At 45.4% G+C, this 15,754-nt stretch overlaps 6 protein-coding genes across 6 annotated transcripts; 2 read left to right on the plus strand and 4 right to left on the minus strand.

The window, feature by feature from the left end:
* Positions 1–433: 433 nt before the first annotated feature.
* Positions 434–979, minus strand: PICMEDRAFT_31112 (hypothetical protein; the record flags this gene model as incomplete). The annotated part of the gene is made up of 1 exon (XM_019162677.1): positions 434–979. One exon carries the CDS (start codon positions 977–979, stop codon positions 434–436), a length of 546 nt encoding a protein of 181 aa, XP_019018335.1.
* Positions 980–1,986: 1,007 nt separating this feature from the next.
* PICMEDRAFT_15210 (hypothetical protein) lies at positions 1,987–3,654 on the minus strand. The gene has a single exon (XM_019160716.1). The coding sequence runs from the start codon at positions 3,592–3,594 to the stop codon at positions 2,440–2,442; it is 1,155 nt and encodes a 384-aa protein (XP_019018336.1). The 5' UTR covers positions 3,595–3,654; the 3' UTR covers positions 1,987–2,439.
* Positions 3,655–3,848: 194 nt separating this feature from the next.
* Positions 3,849–6,469, minus strand: PICMEDRAFT_15211 (hypothetical protein). Its single transcript, XM_019160717.1, has one exon. The coding sequence runs from the start codon at positions 6,382–6,384 to the stop codon at positions 3,949–3,951; it is 2,436 nt and encodes an 811-aa protein (XP_019018337.1). The 5' UTR covers positions 6,385–6,469; the 3' UTR covers positions 3,849–3,948.
* A 466-nt stretch (positions 6,470–6,935) lies between these two features.
* On the minus strand, positions 6,936–9,365 carry PICMEDRAFT_71321 (hypothetical protein; the record flags this gene model as incomplete). The annotated part of the gene is made up of 1 exon (XM_019163890.1): positions 6,936–9,365. The coding sequence occupies one exon, from the start codon at positions 9,363–9,365 to the stop codon at positions 6,936–6,938; it is 2,430 nt and encodes an 809-aa protein (XP_019018338.1).
* Positions 9,366–10,520: 1,155 nt separating this feature from the next.
* PICMEDRAFT_30738 (hypothetical protein) lies at positions 10,521–10,826 on the plus strand (the record flags this gene model as incomplete). The annotated part of the gene is made up of 1 exon (XM_019162653.1): positions 10,521–10,826. A coding segment is annotated over one exon (306 nt), but the record flags the coding sequence as incomplete, so codon positions are not given.
* Positions 10,827–13,597: 2,771 nt separating this feature from the next.
* On the plus strand, positions 13,598–15,563 carry PICMEDRAFT_15213 (hypothetical protein). Its single transcript, XM_019160718.1, has one exon. The coding sequence runs from the start codon at positions 13,704–13,706 to the stop codon at positions 15,471–15,473; it is 1,770 nt and encodes a 589-aa protein (XP_019018340.1). The 5' UTR covers positions 13,598–13,703; the 3' UTR covers positions 15,474–15,563.
* Positions 15,564–15,754: the final 191 nt, after the last annotated feature.

The following is a 15,754-nucleotide window of genomic DNA, read 5'->3' on the forward strand; positions in this document are numbered from 1 at the left end:
GCGAGGTGTAAAGTGTAATACTGACATGCTGACGTAATATCATTTTTGTAGCAATTGATAATAGCATCTACCATAGTAAATCACGCTTATCTATGGATTACTCAAACACTTATCTAAATCAATTGTAATCGTTATTTGGCATAGATCAGACTAGTCGGTGATCTACGCCGCACCTGAATCCTTTCTTTTCTTTAAAATAATACAGTATTTATGGGGGATATACTATATAAGATATACTTTAATAATGAATTAGATCAACCAAACGACTGAATTTGTTGAGTCAAAGTTGAGATACAGCCAGCAGGATTTTGAATTAATGCGTCTCTTTAATCGATCAAAACATTGTAATTTTTCTTTGCGTTTTGAAGAAATGTTTTAAATCAAAAGTTTAATTTAATTAAATTAAGAAATCTTATTTTAGTTTTTGTTACAATTAAGCACTATTCTTCAAAGTGTTGGACAACCATTCCAAACCTTCATACAAACCATCACCAGAAGTTGCACAGGTTGCTTGGATGAACCAAGGTCTTGGTCTGATGGATTGAAGACCTAATTTCTCGGTAATTTCTGCGGCGGTCATTGCGTTTGGCAAATCTTGTTTATTAGCAAAGACCAAAAGAACAGCATCCCTCAATTCATCTTCATTGAGCATTCTTTGCAATTCTTCTCTGGCTTCGGAGATTCTGTCTCTATCGTTGGAATCGACAACAAAAATGATACCTTGAGTGTTTTGGAAGTAGTGTCTCCATAATGGTCTGATCTTGTCTTGTCCACCAACATCCCAAACAGTGAAGGAGATGTTCTTGTATTCCACTGTTTCGACGTTGAAACCAATGGTTGGAATGGTTGTGACAATTTCACCCAACTTCAACTTATATAAAATGGTGGTCTTACCGGCGGCATCTAAACCAACCATCAAGATTCTCATTTCTTTGCGACCGAAAAGGCCTTGTAATAACTTGGAAATAGATAAACCCATCTGTAAGAGTAAAAATAGTTTGGTTGTTGTATTAGTATTCTGAATTGACTTGACAAGTAGAAGCAGGAAGGCAATAAGAGGAAAACAAGCGGACTTGCCAGCAGTGGGTACTGTTATCATATAATGCATGCAGTGATCTAATTAAAATTCTCTATCTTTGGAACATCCCCATTGAAATTAAGAAAAAATGAAAAAAAAAGAAATTCGTTTCGCACGCGCTCTCAATTGACAGTGAGAAATTGATCTGATCAGTAATGGAGAGGATAACGGATGCTGGACTGGATCGGCGGGCTGGCAAATCCTCAGACTACTTATCCTGGCTCCAGAAACGTTGGCAAATCTTCCAGCATCCCGGTGGAGGCGATTGGAGGTGTTCACAGATATAGTTGAATTTTTGAAAAAAAGCGATAACGGGTTAATTTGATATTCATGTAGCATTAGCATTGTATTCAACATCTCGGTTGAGCCTGTGGTAGATGGCGGCACACACAGGTCAGCAGGGGCTGGCAGCAGTGTAAAATGGAAACATGAAACTGTATGAGGCCGACCAAATCAAGAGCTAGATTATGACGGCACAATGATGATAAGCCTCGATTTGTTCCGTTCCACCTACTGGTCCACTTGCAGCTGGATCGGCTCAAAGACACCCACGACGGGGAGAATCCTCTCTCCGTATCCAATTGGTTCCTTCTTCCCATCGCTGTTTCCATTGGAATCACTGCGCAAACCGCATACCCCAAGATATGCTGCGAGCGATATCGAAACAGAAGCAATGAAAGATCAAGGATCCACTGCCGCCATTCGACACAGCACACAGCATATGGCTTCTTTATAACCAATTCCACAGCTGTGTTGTCTCGTTATTCGTTCTCTGCATCTGCTTCTTTGTCTCTCTCTCTCTCTCTCTTTCTCTTTCTTTTCTTCTCTGCTCCTCTTTGAGCCCGCATGAGGGCCACCCTGCACAAGCAGCACGGCTCCCTGGCTGGCAAATATACGTACCTTTTCACCAATAATAACACTCGGTAATTATATGTCTACACAGAAACACAACCTGGAAGGAAACAAGCAACAGATACACCCTCCCAAAGCAAACAAATAACCAAGTAACAACTACGGCCATTCTTGCAACAACAGCAGCAGACCGCTCACTTCTCTCGCAATACCTCCAAATCGGAGGCAGAGTCGCCACGGCCACGTATTACCAGCAACATTTAGCTCTCCCGCGAAGGGGCAAAACAATGCTAAGCTGCCCGACACGACACGTTACACTTGCCATATTCGGCGGCTTAGGGTGGAAATACGCGACGCCGCCGATCGGCGTAGAAAGACAGATTCAAGCAATGAGTGGTGGAATGGTTGATTGATGCACTAGCCCGGCCACAAGGTGGCGGCCAGATTCTATATATGTTTCATTATTAAGCAAAGAAAGGAAGAAAGGAAGAAAGAAGGAGGGTCGGAAGCTACCTGCCGACATTCACTTTGCAAGTAGAATATTTCTGCAAAGCTCTTAGGAAAATAACGTAGGACACGCTGTCGTTGTCTGGCTCCCAGTACATCTCGGACAAACGGATGTGCCATGGTGGATAGCCCTGCAAGTCCAAGTATGGCTGGAACAGGATGATCAAGTCGGGCTCCTCGCCAATAAGCTGTCTTAACTCGTGGTCTAAGAACTTGATGGTGATGTCGCTCTTCTTCAACTCCCCATTCTTGGCCAATTGTGCCATCACTTTGGTCAGTTCAACAATGGTGGAGCGTCCGTCAACCTTACTGATCAAAGAGATCTCGATGTCGTATTCTGCAAAATCATCCTTGTCTCTGCCGGTGCCCTTAACGCTGTTGTCAATCAACACACCGTCGATGCCAGAGTACGATAAGTTGAGGTGTGGGATCTTGATCAAGAAGTTTGGAATGTTTTCGGTTCCAAAGTATGATTCAAATTTCTCAAAAATAGCCCTGCTCAATTCAGAGACCGACTTCTTTAACACGCCGTTAACTTCGTAGATTGAGATACTCGGAATGCCGCTCGAAACGCACCACGCTGCAATTGAGGCTCCGTCGTTGCATAATCCGTCAATTCCCCCACCTTCTTCCTGCTCACTTTTGTAATTGAGAATAACAGAGAGTTTCTGAGGAATCTTTGGCAACTTGTTTATGTCAGCATTGATCACGCTAGGGTCATCGTTTGACCTATATGCGATACTCAAAAATCTGAGCTTACCTCTATTGATGGCATATTCGAACAATGCATATATCGAATATATCAAATAGAAGATGGTCAAAATCGAACGATAGAAGTAAAAGAAGGCTAGTTCCAATGTGCTCTCGTTGTCATTTTTGAACCACCTCTTTCTTACCTCTTCATCTTGCGGTGAAATCAAAGCTCTGACCATGTTGTTGAATGATTGCAAAAAGCTATCCTTTGTATATACAGGAAGACTCTGCTTGTCCTCTGTTCTCTTCAAACCTTTGTTCAGTTCCTTTGATTTTCTAATACGAGCCTGCGTTTGCTCAAGCACTTGCTCATTTGAGACACCGGTGGCTGAGCTCTCGGACTCACTCTCCTTGCCCATGTCGGTAACCTTTTCAACTTTGGTCCCAATGTTTACGTCTGGCATTCCTGTGATGGGAAGCTGTGGAAAAACTTGGCTATCTAGTGATAGGAAAAGGAAAATAGTAAAAGTAGAACGTAAAGAAAAAGAAATCAGGTTGATTCATCCGAGACCCCTTAAACAGTTTCCCATGATGAGCTTTTTACTTTTCAATTGTACGAATAAATTTATTAGTGTCCTTTTTTTCGGCCACAATGAGCACAATTACGTAAGCGGGATTTACTTCTTTAATCAAAAAAGATAGCTTGTTCCTGAAAGTCGTCATAATCATTATCATTAATACTATATATTATACACTTTACAAACTATTTTATATTTTATATTTGATGGCTGATACCTGATTCAACCTACAGAGAAAATTCACACAATATCCGTAGTATGACCTGTGTTCTCTCCATCTTCATCTACACCGCGTAGATTGATGTTAATACCTGTTTGTTCACTAACTTCTTGAACAATTTCTCTTAGATTCCGTCTGTATTGTTCTTCATCGTGATCTGCCCCTCTTCCTATCTCTGCTCCTCCATCTTCTGCACCCTCCGCTTCCATCTGTCTAAAAGCACGATTTGGGTCGTCTCCATATAAGCCGTGATCGAAAAGAAAGTTTCTGTCATGAGAACTTTGCGAGCTTCCATTACTGATATCATCATCACTGTCGGACAATGGTAGTACATCCTGTCTGGTTATAATATTATCAGAAAGAATGTTAGCACGTTGATTTTGTTGTTCCCACCTGCTCAAATATTCCATTGGTGTCAAACCATTTGAATCATTTGACCGGTTTTGGCTGAGACCGGCTTCAGAGTCGTCACTGTATGTTATATCTGTTCTAATTCTAGTTATAGCCGCTGGTACCATTTCAATGGAATTGTTAGTGTCTCCAATATCATTACCACTGGCATTTACCAATGTACCAGTTTCAGGACGTTGCTGGTCAGACGACTCAAATTTTTCTTGGTTCATTTTACTCATTGATTGGATTTCTTTGTTATATTTGCCAGATTTTAAAGCTGAGGAACACGTCCTGTAGAGCTCATCAATTTCTTCTAACATTAACCCCTTCGTTTCATAAACAAAGAAAATTGTGACTATCAAACCCAAAACATTGAATGAGCCCCACATGAAAAAAATCTTTGTTCCCAATGCAGCAACATGATTACCTGGATCAATCAAATATGGTGTTGAATATGCAAACACAAAATTAACAATCCAATTGGTGCTAGCTGATAATGAAACAGCTTTCTGTCGAATCGATAGACTATACAACTCGCCTGTCACAACCCATACAACTGGTCCCCATGAAGAGGCAAAACAAGCTATAAAGGTGCAAACAAATGTGAGCATTACCTTGTTCATAACGACAGTATCTGCAAATAAACCAACAATGGCAATAATATAGTTGGAGATAATCATGCCAATACCTCCGAAGATCAATAACTTTCGTCGGCCAATCTTATCAACGAAAAGTATGCCCGGAATAGTAAAGGCAACATTCACGGCATACGTCACAAACGACATCAAGTATGATTCCTGGATACCTGTAGCAACAAAAAAGTTCACACCGTAGTAGAAAATGAAGTTGATACCGGAACATTGTTGAAATGTCTGCAAAGATATTCCGGTCAACATTCTAGTAACTTGATGAACCCTACTCGGTGAGCTTCGGAAACAGTCCAAGTAACTTGTTGCGCCATCACTTGTTTCGTAATCATGCGAAGCTTTTATTTCTATCAACTCTTCTACCAATTCTGTATCATCTATGTTGAGACGTCTAAGCCTCGACAAAGATATGATGGCTCCATCAATGTCATCATGCATGACGTAAAATCTAGGTGACTCCGGTAATGAAATCAATCCTATAGTTAAGATTCCACACCATACAAATTGCAATCCAATTGGAATCCTGTAACATCTATCATCGTCTATGTGTCTTGTACCTTGTGATATTGCACTTGAAACTAAAAGACCCCAAGTAATTGCCCATTGATAAAACGAGATAATCGAACCTCTGATCCATCTCGGAGATACCTCAGCCTGAAATAGCGGTATAACCGATGATATTATACCTACCGCAATACCGTTGATAAATCTGCCGGAAAGTAAAAGCGCAAACGAGGCATGACTCACCTGTAGTATTATACCTATGCAGAAAAATGTGATCAAAGCCCATACCAGACAGAAACGTCTGCCATAGTTATCCGATATGTAGGGAGATAATAGTGATCCTAAAATGGTGCCTAAAGATATGATTGAAGTGAGAATCGCCTTCTCTCCTGAATTGAAGTTGATCCCGTTTTTACTAAAGTTTTGTTTCACAAAATCCATTTCAAGTAGCCCATTGGTAACGCCCGTGTCATATCCGTACAAAAATCCCCCAACAGCGGTTAATAGACCCACATAGACTCCCATAAAAGAAGACTTTATTTTTTTCTCCTTTCTTGTTCTTGCATTAATGATCTGTTTTTTTCGATTGCTTTTCATACTCTTCAGGCTGGGGAAAACTGGCAGTATGGAATCGCCTATCTTTTCCCTGAACTTTTCTTCTGAATCAATACTATTTGCCGTGATTATGCTTCCACTGTTCCCTTGTGGTAGATTGGTAGTACCTTTCCCTTTATCTTTCTTAGTGCATTCAGTTCCACTCGGAGATTGAAAAGCGGGTCGCTCCATCAGACTGTTGTTTGTGGCAGTGTATGCTGTAATTGTGTTCGACGAAGCTATAGCATCAGTCAAGTCAACATCATGGCCAGTATTCAGCGAATCATGCCGTGAATCCCATCGTGACGCTAAACTCATTTCCTGGGTGCTATATTCTATAATGACTGAACGTCTTTTTGTTTAACCAAAGGAAAAGAAGCCAAAAAGTTTTTCAAAGTTGATGTTTTCTCTGGTTGGTAAGGTGTCAAAGGTTATCATAATTCATGACGGCACAAAGATTCTCACTAAAAGGTGGAGAAAAGGTGAAAATAAAAAAAATAAATTATAACCGATAATAGCTATGTAATGAGCAAAAGCGTAAGCGCTTTCTTTTTCCGCCGCGCCGCCTGAGTGATCTCTCCACAAGGAAAGTATCTATTATTGTTTTATAAAAAGAACCCAAAATTGTTGTATATATACACAAAATATGTAACCTATATTTATGGTCAAGAGACAAAGCAGATGAATGGAAAAGAAAGTAAAAGTATAAGTGAAAGTAAAAATGAGAGTAGTCAGACGTCCTTCTGCTCAATGAAGAGTTTGTCTTTGATAACACTAATTACCAAACGAATGATTCTTTAGATAGAGAAAGTAGAAAAGTAAGAAAGTGAGAATGGAATGAAGGAGCAAAAGAATAAAGGCGGTTCTTTTTAAGAAGAGCGCTTAAACTTGAACAGGGAAAACCTTTTCTGAGCAATTTTTTCAGTATTTGCTTTGGAAGATTTGGGCTTGTCTCTTTTGAATGGAATAATAATGGCTTGCCCGTTTTCCTCGGAAGGATCAAGCCGTTGCAATTGCTCTTTGATATCTTCTGACTTTTCCTCTTCAACGGCAGTTACTGGAGGAGTAGCTGTGGAGCTGTCAGCAGCAGTAGAAGCTGACACAGAAGGTTGAGAATCGTACTTGACTTTATTATTTGATGTTTCTATTCCTCTGTTTATCGCCCAGTGTGAATCAACAGCGTTTTTTTGTAGTGAGTCACTGTTTTCTTCCGCTACTGCAGTTGGCACAGTTAGGGCCCTATTCTCAGGAACTGAATCATGTTCAGTTGCCTCCTCAGACATTGACATTTGTGGTAATGAAGATGCTGAGTCCTCAAATTTCGACGTTTGCAAAGAGCTGGATGAGTTTTGGCTAGCTATGGGAATTTCTTTTGGTGATATGGCTCGGGTTTGAGCATAACTTGATGAGCGCCAAGCGTCAGATGAAGGAATTGATTGTTTCCATTTGTTGAGAAATCCGAAAAAACTTCGTCTTTTGGCCAACTCTTTCTTCGGCAAATCCTTCTTTGGAGCTGCTGAGCCACGGGTATTATCTTCTGAATTATCAGGATGAGCGCCGGTGTGCACATAACTCGTATCTTTCTTTGCTTTATGTTCTGATTGGTCTTCGGTGATATTTCTATTCGGAGTTCTTATCACTTCTCTCTCTTCGTTGGCCTTTTCAAGTCTTTCCAAGTCATCTAGCCTTGAACCTTTAGTAACATTCCGGGGCACTGGAGTTACCTCTTTTTCTTCACATGATTCTAAAGTTGTACTCAGTTCTGTAGCACGGATGTTGCTAGCAGGAGCACCTGAGTCAATCGAGGTATTACGAGAGACGGAAGACGCTGTGTTTGTTGTCTTTGTCGAAGCCGAAGAACTTTTCCTGTTTTTCGCTAGGGCTATATTCGACTGTTTTTGTTCAGGCTTGACGTTGAGTAAATGATCCATTTCGTCCCTGTGGTTGTTAACGAAGAACGTTAGATCTCTAACGATTGTTTCCGAATTCTGGATCATTGAGGCAAGGAGTTCTTCGTTCATCAGATACGAGGTTTTTAAGTCTTCTGCGCTAAAACTCTTCGTTCCCACAGTCAAATCGATGCTTTTAAAGAAGTTCAATTGGAAGACTTTGGCCAAGTTGGAGGTGTGCATTTTTGTGATATCTGAGATTTCAGGCTTGGCCAAGTAATGGAGGAAACTTAATAGGTAGAGTAGCAAGTGCAAGTTTTCAATGGGCAACTTCGAGAGACTGCTTGCGTAGCATGAATCCAGGACCAGGTGGTCCTTGAACGTAGGTGTAGCTGTAGTGGTAGTGCTAGTGGGGGTAATTGTGGTATCAGTTGGTGGCTTCGTTGTACGTGGTCTCGTCAAGGGAGATACGGCAGCGGCAGCCGTGGAGAGCACGGATTTTATGTCTGACTTGGTGGATTTGGTCGGGGAGGAATGGAGGGTGAAGGACTGATCCATGTTGATCAGCTTTTGGTCGATGTTTTCAAGAGAGTCTTCTGCTTCCAGGAAAAGTTCGCCGTCAGCGTCAGCGTCGGCATCCTCGAACTCGCTCGGGTAGTCTGGGAGCATGAGCTCCTTGTGTGCCTGGTTGAGGGAGTTGCAGACGTCTGCGGTGATGAGGCCGTCGTCGAGCTTGGAGATCCATCTTTTCAGCACAACGGCGACGTCGTGGACGGTGGTGACCGGGTCGTCTGCAAACTCGCACGCGTCGACGTTCTTCTGCAGCTCGGACTCGATGAGGTTGACCTGTTTGATGGAGCCGTTCATGCGGAAGAGGCCCTCGACGGGGTCGTTGCAGCGGATGAAGTCGCAGCACTTGTACACGATGGTGGGGATGATAAGGGAGACGCCGTCGAGCTGCACGGGGCGGTGGGAGACGCGGAGCTCGGAGTCGATGTACTTGGCGACCTTGGGTGTGAGGTTGGGCGTCGAGGACGAGAACTGCGGGGAGGAGAAGAACCTGGACGCCGGCCTCGACTTGCCTGCGGCCGTGTGTGTCTTGAGGTTCAGCTTGTCCGTGTCTCTCGTGTGCACGGGGCTGGAGGCATGGCTGCCACTGTCAGGGCCCGTGCTGCTGTGCGGGGCCGCCGAGGAGGCCTCGTTGAGACGGAAGGTGGCCGAGAAGGACCGCCTGCTGCTGGTGAACGACCGCCGCTTCGGATGGTCGAAGGACGTGTTCGAGTGCAGCGTGAAGGCCGACAAGGACCGCCGGCGGCGGTTTTCCTTCTCTTTGTCTTTGCCAGCGTGCGGTGGGGCGTCTTTCTGTTTCATCGGGTACGGGGACTTGGATGCGAAAGCAACCGTTGACATTCTCGAGCCCTGGACGCGGTGCAGAGTAGTGTGCAGCGGGACGAGACAGGAGCGCTTGTGTTAGAGCCAGAGCCTGAGCTTCACACACGTCAAAGCCAGCAGATGCAGACGATCTCGGCCTGCTGGGGTGAAGCTTCTCCAGAGCAACGATCGTGCACAGGCCCAAAACGCTATCCTGTGCCCGAACCGGATGCCTAACGGATGGGCCACACCGTTCGTGCAGCATGCAGCACACGAACCCCACGACGTGACGTGACAGGGAGAGCCGCAACCACACGCAACGGGCACCAGACGAGACGATGAGACGACGAGACGGACGAGACGAGAATGGTAAACACGCGAGCGCGCGACGCGAAACACCGGCTGAAGGGGAAGGGGGAAGCGAACAGCGGAGGTGGCGCGGCAGCACGGCCCGAGGGGCAAGGAAAAAGGACGCGCCGCGACGATCGGGTGCAGCGACGCGTCGGCGGCGCAGAAACGGGGCAACGCAGGGCAACAGGGCAACAGGGCAACACGGGGCAACGCAGGGCAACGCGCCGACGCGTCGGCGCGTCGCTGCAGCCGATCACCCGTTGTCTCCGCTGAGCTTATCTGGCGGATGCGCGTGTTGTTGCCCTCTCGCAGACCCGTTGCTTCGCTGTCCGGCTTCGCTGCCTCGCTAAAATCGCTAAAATCGCTGTAGCGCTCCGTGACGTCGCCGTCGCCGTCGCTGTGGCCCGTCCCGCCCTCTCGCAGTGTTTTCTCTCCGCTCTCTTGTTTACCCTTTTCAACCCCTGCCGCATGCTGCAACAGAGCACCTGTCTCTGTGTACACGGGCCACCCTGCAGCCGTTGTGAAGGTCGACACACACAAACACAGGCACACTCAAAGCCGGAGTCTCTGTCTTCTGCGCACCGCATTGCACCTCACCCTTCGCCGCCGCCAAATCGTCCTTTGCACCCGTGCCGGAGACAACGAAGAGAAGTCCAGACCAGAGAGGCAAACAGACGTCAACACGAAAACACAGCCAGCGGACTTTCATGCCACCCCCACCAGCAAGCTCGACCCCAGAGGACGCACAGACAACCACATCGACACACGCATCCAGTATTAGGCTCCGCTGCCACTCCGGCGCCGACTCTTGCAGACACACAGGTAAAGATCAACACAAGCACGATGCATGAAAACCTCTACTCGGCAACGTACTCGGGCGTCGCCGTGTACGAGTTCATCCACCCAAAGTCCTCCGTGATGCGCAGGAAAAAGGACGGGTGGGTCAACGCCACCCACATCTTGAAGGTGGCCAACTTTCCCAAGGCCAAGCGGACAAGAATCTTGGAGAAAGACGTCCAGACAGGCGTCCACGAAAAGGTCCAGGGGGGCTATGGTAAGTATCAGGGTACGTGGGTTCCTTTGAAACGAGCCGTGGAGATCGCACAGCAGTTCGGGGTCTTGAACGACTTGAACCCCGTCTTCGACTACGTCTCCACTGGAACAATGACCCCGCCGCCAGCGCCAAAACACCACCACGCAACAACAGCCCTCGGAACAAGAAAGCCCCGCAATTCCGGTGCCGCCGCCTCGGGCCAGTCGGCAGCCGTCAAGGCTGCAAAGGCCAAGGCCAAGCCAAAGGCCAAGCCAAAGGCCAAGCCAAAGGACAAGGAGAAAACCAAACCCAAAGCCTCTTCTCCCGCCTCCGACCTCAAACCTGCCAAGAGACAGAAACTGTCTCCATCCGCATCGAGTATCATACCCCCCTCTTCTTCCTCGTCAAACACTTCCCAGAATAGGAAAAGACCCTCCGAGCTGAGCATTCTAACCTCAAACAATCCCTACCAGGCCATCGACCCAAATCAACCCAATGTCCCTATAGGAGGATACCATGGAACTAACATGACCCCAACATCGGCATCGAGGAATTCCCTGCTCTTGTCAAATATGAATGATGTCGACCGCTCGAAAAGAATATTAAAAGCCCCAAGAGGACTGTCCAGCACTTCCTCCTTCCAGACGATCCCCATGGGGAGCCATTTCCCAAACCTGGAAGATGATCTCGAAGATGATATCGATGAAGACGTTGACGAAGACGACGACGAAGACGACGACGATGAAGATGGTGGCAACCATCATAATAACTTACACAACCTTCAAGCAGGCACCTTCAAAACCACAGATTCTCCATACCAAAGGCTTCATGAGCCATCTACTGTTGAATTCATGTCCGAACATGACTTGGACAAGGCTTTGGCTGAATCGGAAACTTATGGCGATATGAAAAAATCAATCTCCTTTTATTCAAACAAGGACCAAGCTTCCGAATTGAACAATCTCTCTCTTCGATCAGCTAAAAGGCAATCGTTTTCTTCTACTCCTATTCTGGATAAAAGTTATGTCAAGGCCCTATATAACTATTTCATTGAAATGGATTCCAACCCTAATTCTGAAATGCCCTACTTCATAACCCATCCATGTGACAATTTTAATATAAACCAACCGATAGATAACCAGGGAAATACGCTGTTACATTGGGCTTGTTCAATGGGCGATGTCAAGATGAGTGAGATTCTTATCCATCGAGATTGCAACACTCACGTTCTAAACAATAAAGGTGAAGAACCTATAGTGAGATCGGTCATCTACGCAAACTGCTATACAAAGAGAACTTTCAATAAATTGCTCGATCTTTTGACGGATAGTCTCCTGGATGTGGACTCAAATGGAAGAACTTTGTTGCATCACATAGCATTGGCAACCTCAGACAAGAACAATCTACCTTCGTCAAGATACTATTCTGAAATCCTATTGAGAAAAATTGCAGAGATTGTCCATTCTAACGAGACTTTCAAAGAGTTCATCGATAAGCAAGACTTGGACGGTAACACAGCCTTACATTTGATGAGTTTCAACAATTCTAAAAAGTGCATAAAGATTCTACTTGGTTACAATGCAAGAATCGATATACGAAATAATAGAAATGAACAGGTCGGCGATTATCTGACAGACAACTTCAAGAATGAGTCGAACCATCCTGGCCTGATCAATGGGTTTGAGAGTATGGCAGAATTGGGAATGGGTCTGAATACAAATGCCTTCGATTCTTTCAATTTACGGCCCTTTACTCCCTCGTTCAACGGAAACCATTTCATAAGAAATAACTCGCTTTCGGCCATCAACAGAATATCCAATTCGTATATGGAGCCATTCCAGCTACATTCGCAAATGCAGCTACCAACACATTCGCAAACGCAATCCCAAGCGTACGCCCAAGCTCAGGCCCAAGCTCAACACAATGCTTTATTGAACATCAGTCAATCTTCAATCATAGCCAATAATAACCATGTTAGTACCACATCGTTGAAGATGAACCATCTGAGTCTCGAGATGTATGATAAACTGAACGAATTGTCAAACGCTTTTGACAACGAGGTTTCTCAAAAAAATGATGATATCAAAGAACTGAATTCTATTGTCAAGCATATGGACCACGACATAGAAAAAACCGCAGTCGACATAAAAAGTTTGCTAAAGGCATTGGTTGATTCCAATCCAATTTTTGGAGATGACAAAGAAACTGTGCTCCCAAGTCAAACCAGCGAGGTTAAAGATGATAAGAACCAAAGTGATGATGAAAATAGCATTGCCACATCGATTAAAAAAATTGAGGTGCGGGCCAACGAGTTGTCCACAGACTACAATGAGAGGAAAGGTGTTTTGAGAAGACTGATAGATCGGTCGCAAGCAATGGAGCTGGCCAAGGTTGTTCAGCAGTACGAGCACGAAAGTTTGTTGGAGATCGACAATTCAAAGTCTTCGTCCCTAGAGTCCACCCTTTCCGAGAAAACTCTCCACCAATTGGTGGATTTGGCCGTACTACAGATCATAAGAAAAAAGACTGTAAGCGTTCTCGTGAACATACAGGCCCGTTCGGAGGCTAACACTGATACGATTAACAGCTTTCGAAGATTGGTGTCCAAGCTGTCCAACATGCCGATAAACGAGGTCGATTCCAGTTTGAACAGCATTGAGGAGTGTTTACGCCGAGACAACGAACGTTCCGGAGAACCGCCACAGGAGTGAGCCTACTCTTCCTTTTCAAAGGCCGTATTTTTTGTACAATTATTGTAGATCTACATATTAGTAATAGAATGTATTATATGTGTTTTCACGTGAAGAAGACAGCTCAGCTTTACAGAGGGTGTGGCACAGCCTTACGCGACGGAGACTTGGTGAACTTCCAGGCCGGCAGTGGGGTGAGTGGGGGTATCTTTTCGCACATTGTGCTATTGATCTACCCTTAGCCTTCAAGCAATAATTCCCAGGTGAAGACAACTGGATCTGCTCCAATTGAGCAACATAGCAATGTCACAATACAAACTTCAGAAGAATGAGGTAGAGGTAAAACTGCCATCTCCTTCTCCCGACTCGCAGACGTACATTTCTTGCATTCTCAGCAAGCCGGAAACTGATGTGCATCCCGAGACATGTAGAGCAGCCATGCTGATGCACGGTATTGGTGGTCAGAAGAATTACTGCTACCACTCGAAACTCGCTCGGAAACTTTCAAGAGAGCAGGGGATGTTTGTGGTGAGATTTGACTTTAGAAATTGCGGGGATTCCTCGAAGACGGGTGTGTTGGGCCGCACGTTGCAAGACGATCTCGAAGATATGTCCACAGTATACAATTGGCTCACCGGTGGTGGCTTCGAGGGCAAGAAACTTTATGTGGACACCTTAATAGGCCACTCGAGAGGTGTGGTGGATGTTTTCAATTGGCAACTGCAGAACCAGAACAAGTTTGTCATCAACTTGGTAGCTTGTTCGGGCCGATTCATCGGTAGCGGTTTACCACACAGTATCAAGAAGTTGCATCCGAATTTTGAAAAAGAAGGCGGCCATTATATCCAAGGGTTTCAGGATGGTGCTTACCGGAAAGTTTGGGTCCCGCTCAAGGAGACAGAAAGTTTGGGCGTTTTGAACATGATCACCGTTAAGAACATTACCCAAGATACGGATACTTTATCCGTTTATGGCTCCAGAGAACAAGTGATCCCATTACCAGATGCAGCACACTATTTCAATGCTCTTGCAGGCAGAAACACACTAATTTTGATTCCTGATGCCGATCACTGCTTTAGAGGAGTGGAAAAGATTCCGGAAAACGAATGGGAAACATATGGGAAACCCATCGCCAAACCCGCAGGGGTGGTCGACTACAACCCTGAGGTTGCAGAGAAGGTTGCCGAGTGGATGAGTTCGGAGAAAATGCACCAGCGGTTTTATGAAAAGACTAAAAACATTCACAAATTTCTTCCAAGATGGAAGGAGGTGGATGGTGTTGCCAACTTCCGGGATATAGGAGGCTGGAACACTCTAGATGGAAAGGTTGTAAGACCAAACGTTGCGTTCAGATCCGCCCATTTGAGCACCGTCACTGCCAAAGGTATCGAAACACTGAAAAAGCTTGGCGTGAAGAAAGTCTTTGACATGAGGTCTCCTATCGAGAGCGAGCACTTCAAAGAGAACGTTTTGAGCACCCCTAGCGGCATCGAAGTAGTTCACCTGTCGGAGCAGTCGAAGGGAAACAGCACCCTGCAGAATGAATTGTTCTCCAAGACGTTGATAAAGGCTGCGCTTCGCAGCAACGCTGTCTCCTACGTACCTCTTCTTGAGACTGCTATTCCAACATACAAGCCAATCTTTGAACACCTGAGAGACGACATCGACACTCCGATTGTCTTCCACTGTTCGTTGGGCAAAGACAGAACCGGAATTATCACGATCTTATTATTACTACTCTGCAATGTCGATCCTTTGATTGTTGCCCAGGAGTCTGCTCTTTCTAAGGTGGGTGTTGAAGCCCTCCGTCCTGAGATGCAGCACTTTTTCACAGCCAAGACTATCGACAGCGGAGCTGAGCAGTACATCAAGGACAACAAGCCAAGTCCTGAATGGTCACTTGCTAAGGATGGAGTCGACAACATCCTCTCCATCGACAGCAACGCTGTCTTAGAAACGATTACGCTGTTGCAGAACCAATACGGTGGTGCCGAAGCCTACTTGACAAACAAGCTTGGCCTCTCTGCAGCCGACATCGCAGCAATCCGCAAAAACCTCCTTTTTACCCCATAATTATATACAGATATGCCCTTTCAAGTAGAGACCTAGATATAGAAAACATATTTATATTGCTGTGCGTGTATACCGGAGACAAATCTTAAGACTCATCGCGTTCTCTCCGGCACCGGCGCGGTGTGGCGGGCTGACCGGCGCTCCACACCGGAGCGGGGTGAAGTCAGAATGGGTCACCGAGGACGATTAGGGAGTGCAGGGTGTAAAAACTTTTCACCTTTTCACACATTGATAACACGTTTACAGGGAGTTTTTCTCTGCACAAACCCCGCTAGGATAGA

The sequence above is a fragment of the Pichia membranifaciens genome, assembly GCF_001661235.1.
Source record: "Pichia membranifaciens NRRL Y-2026 unplaced genomic scaffold PICMEscaffold_2, whole genome shotgun sequence".
Lineage (NCBI taxonomy): Eukaryota > Fungi > Ascomycota > Pichiomycetes > Pichiales > Pichiaceae > Pichia > Pichia membranifaciens.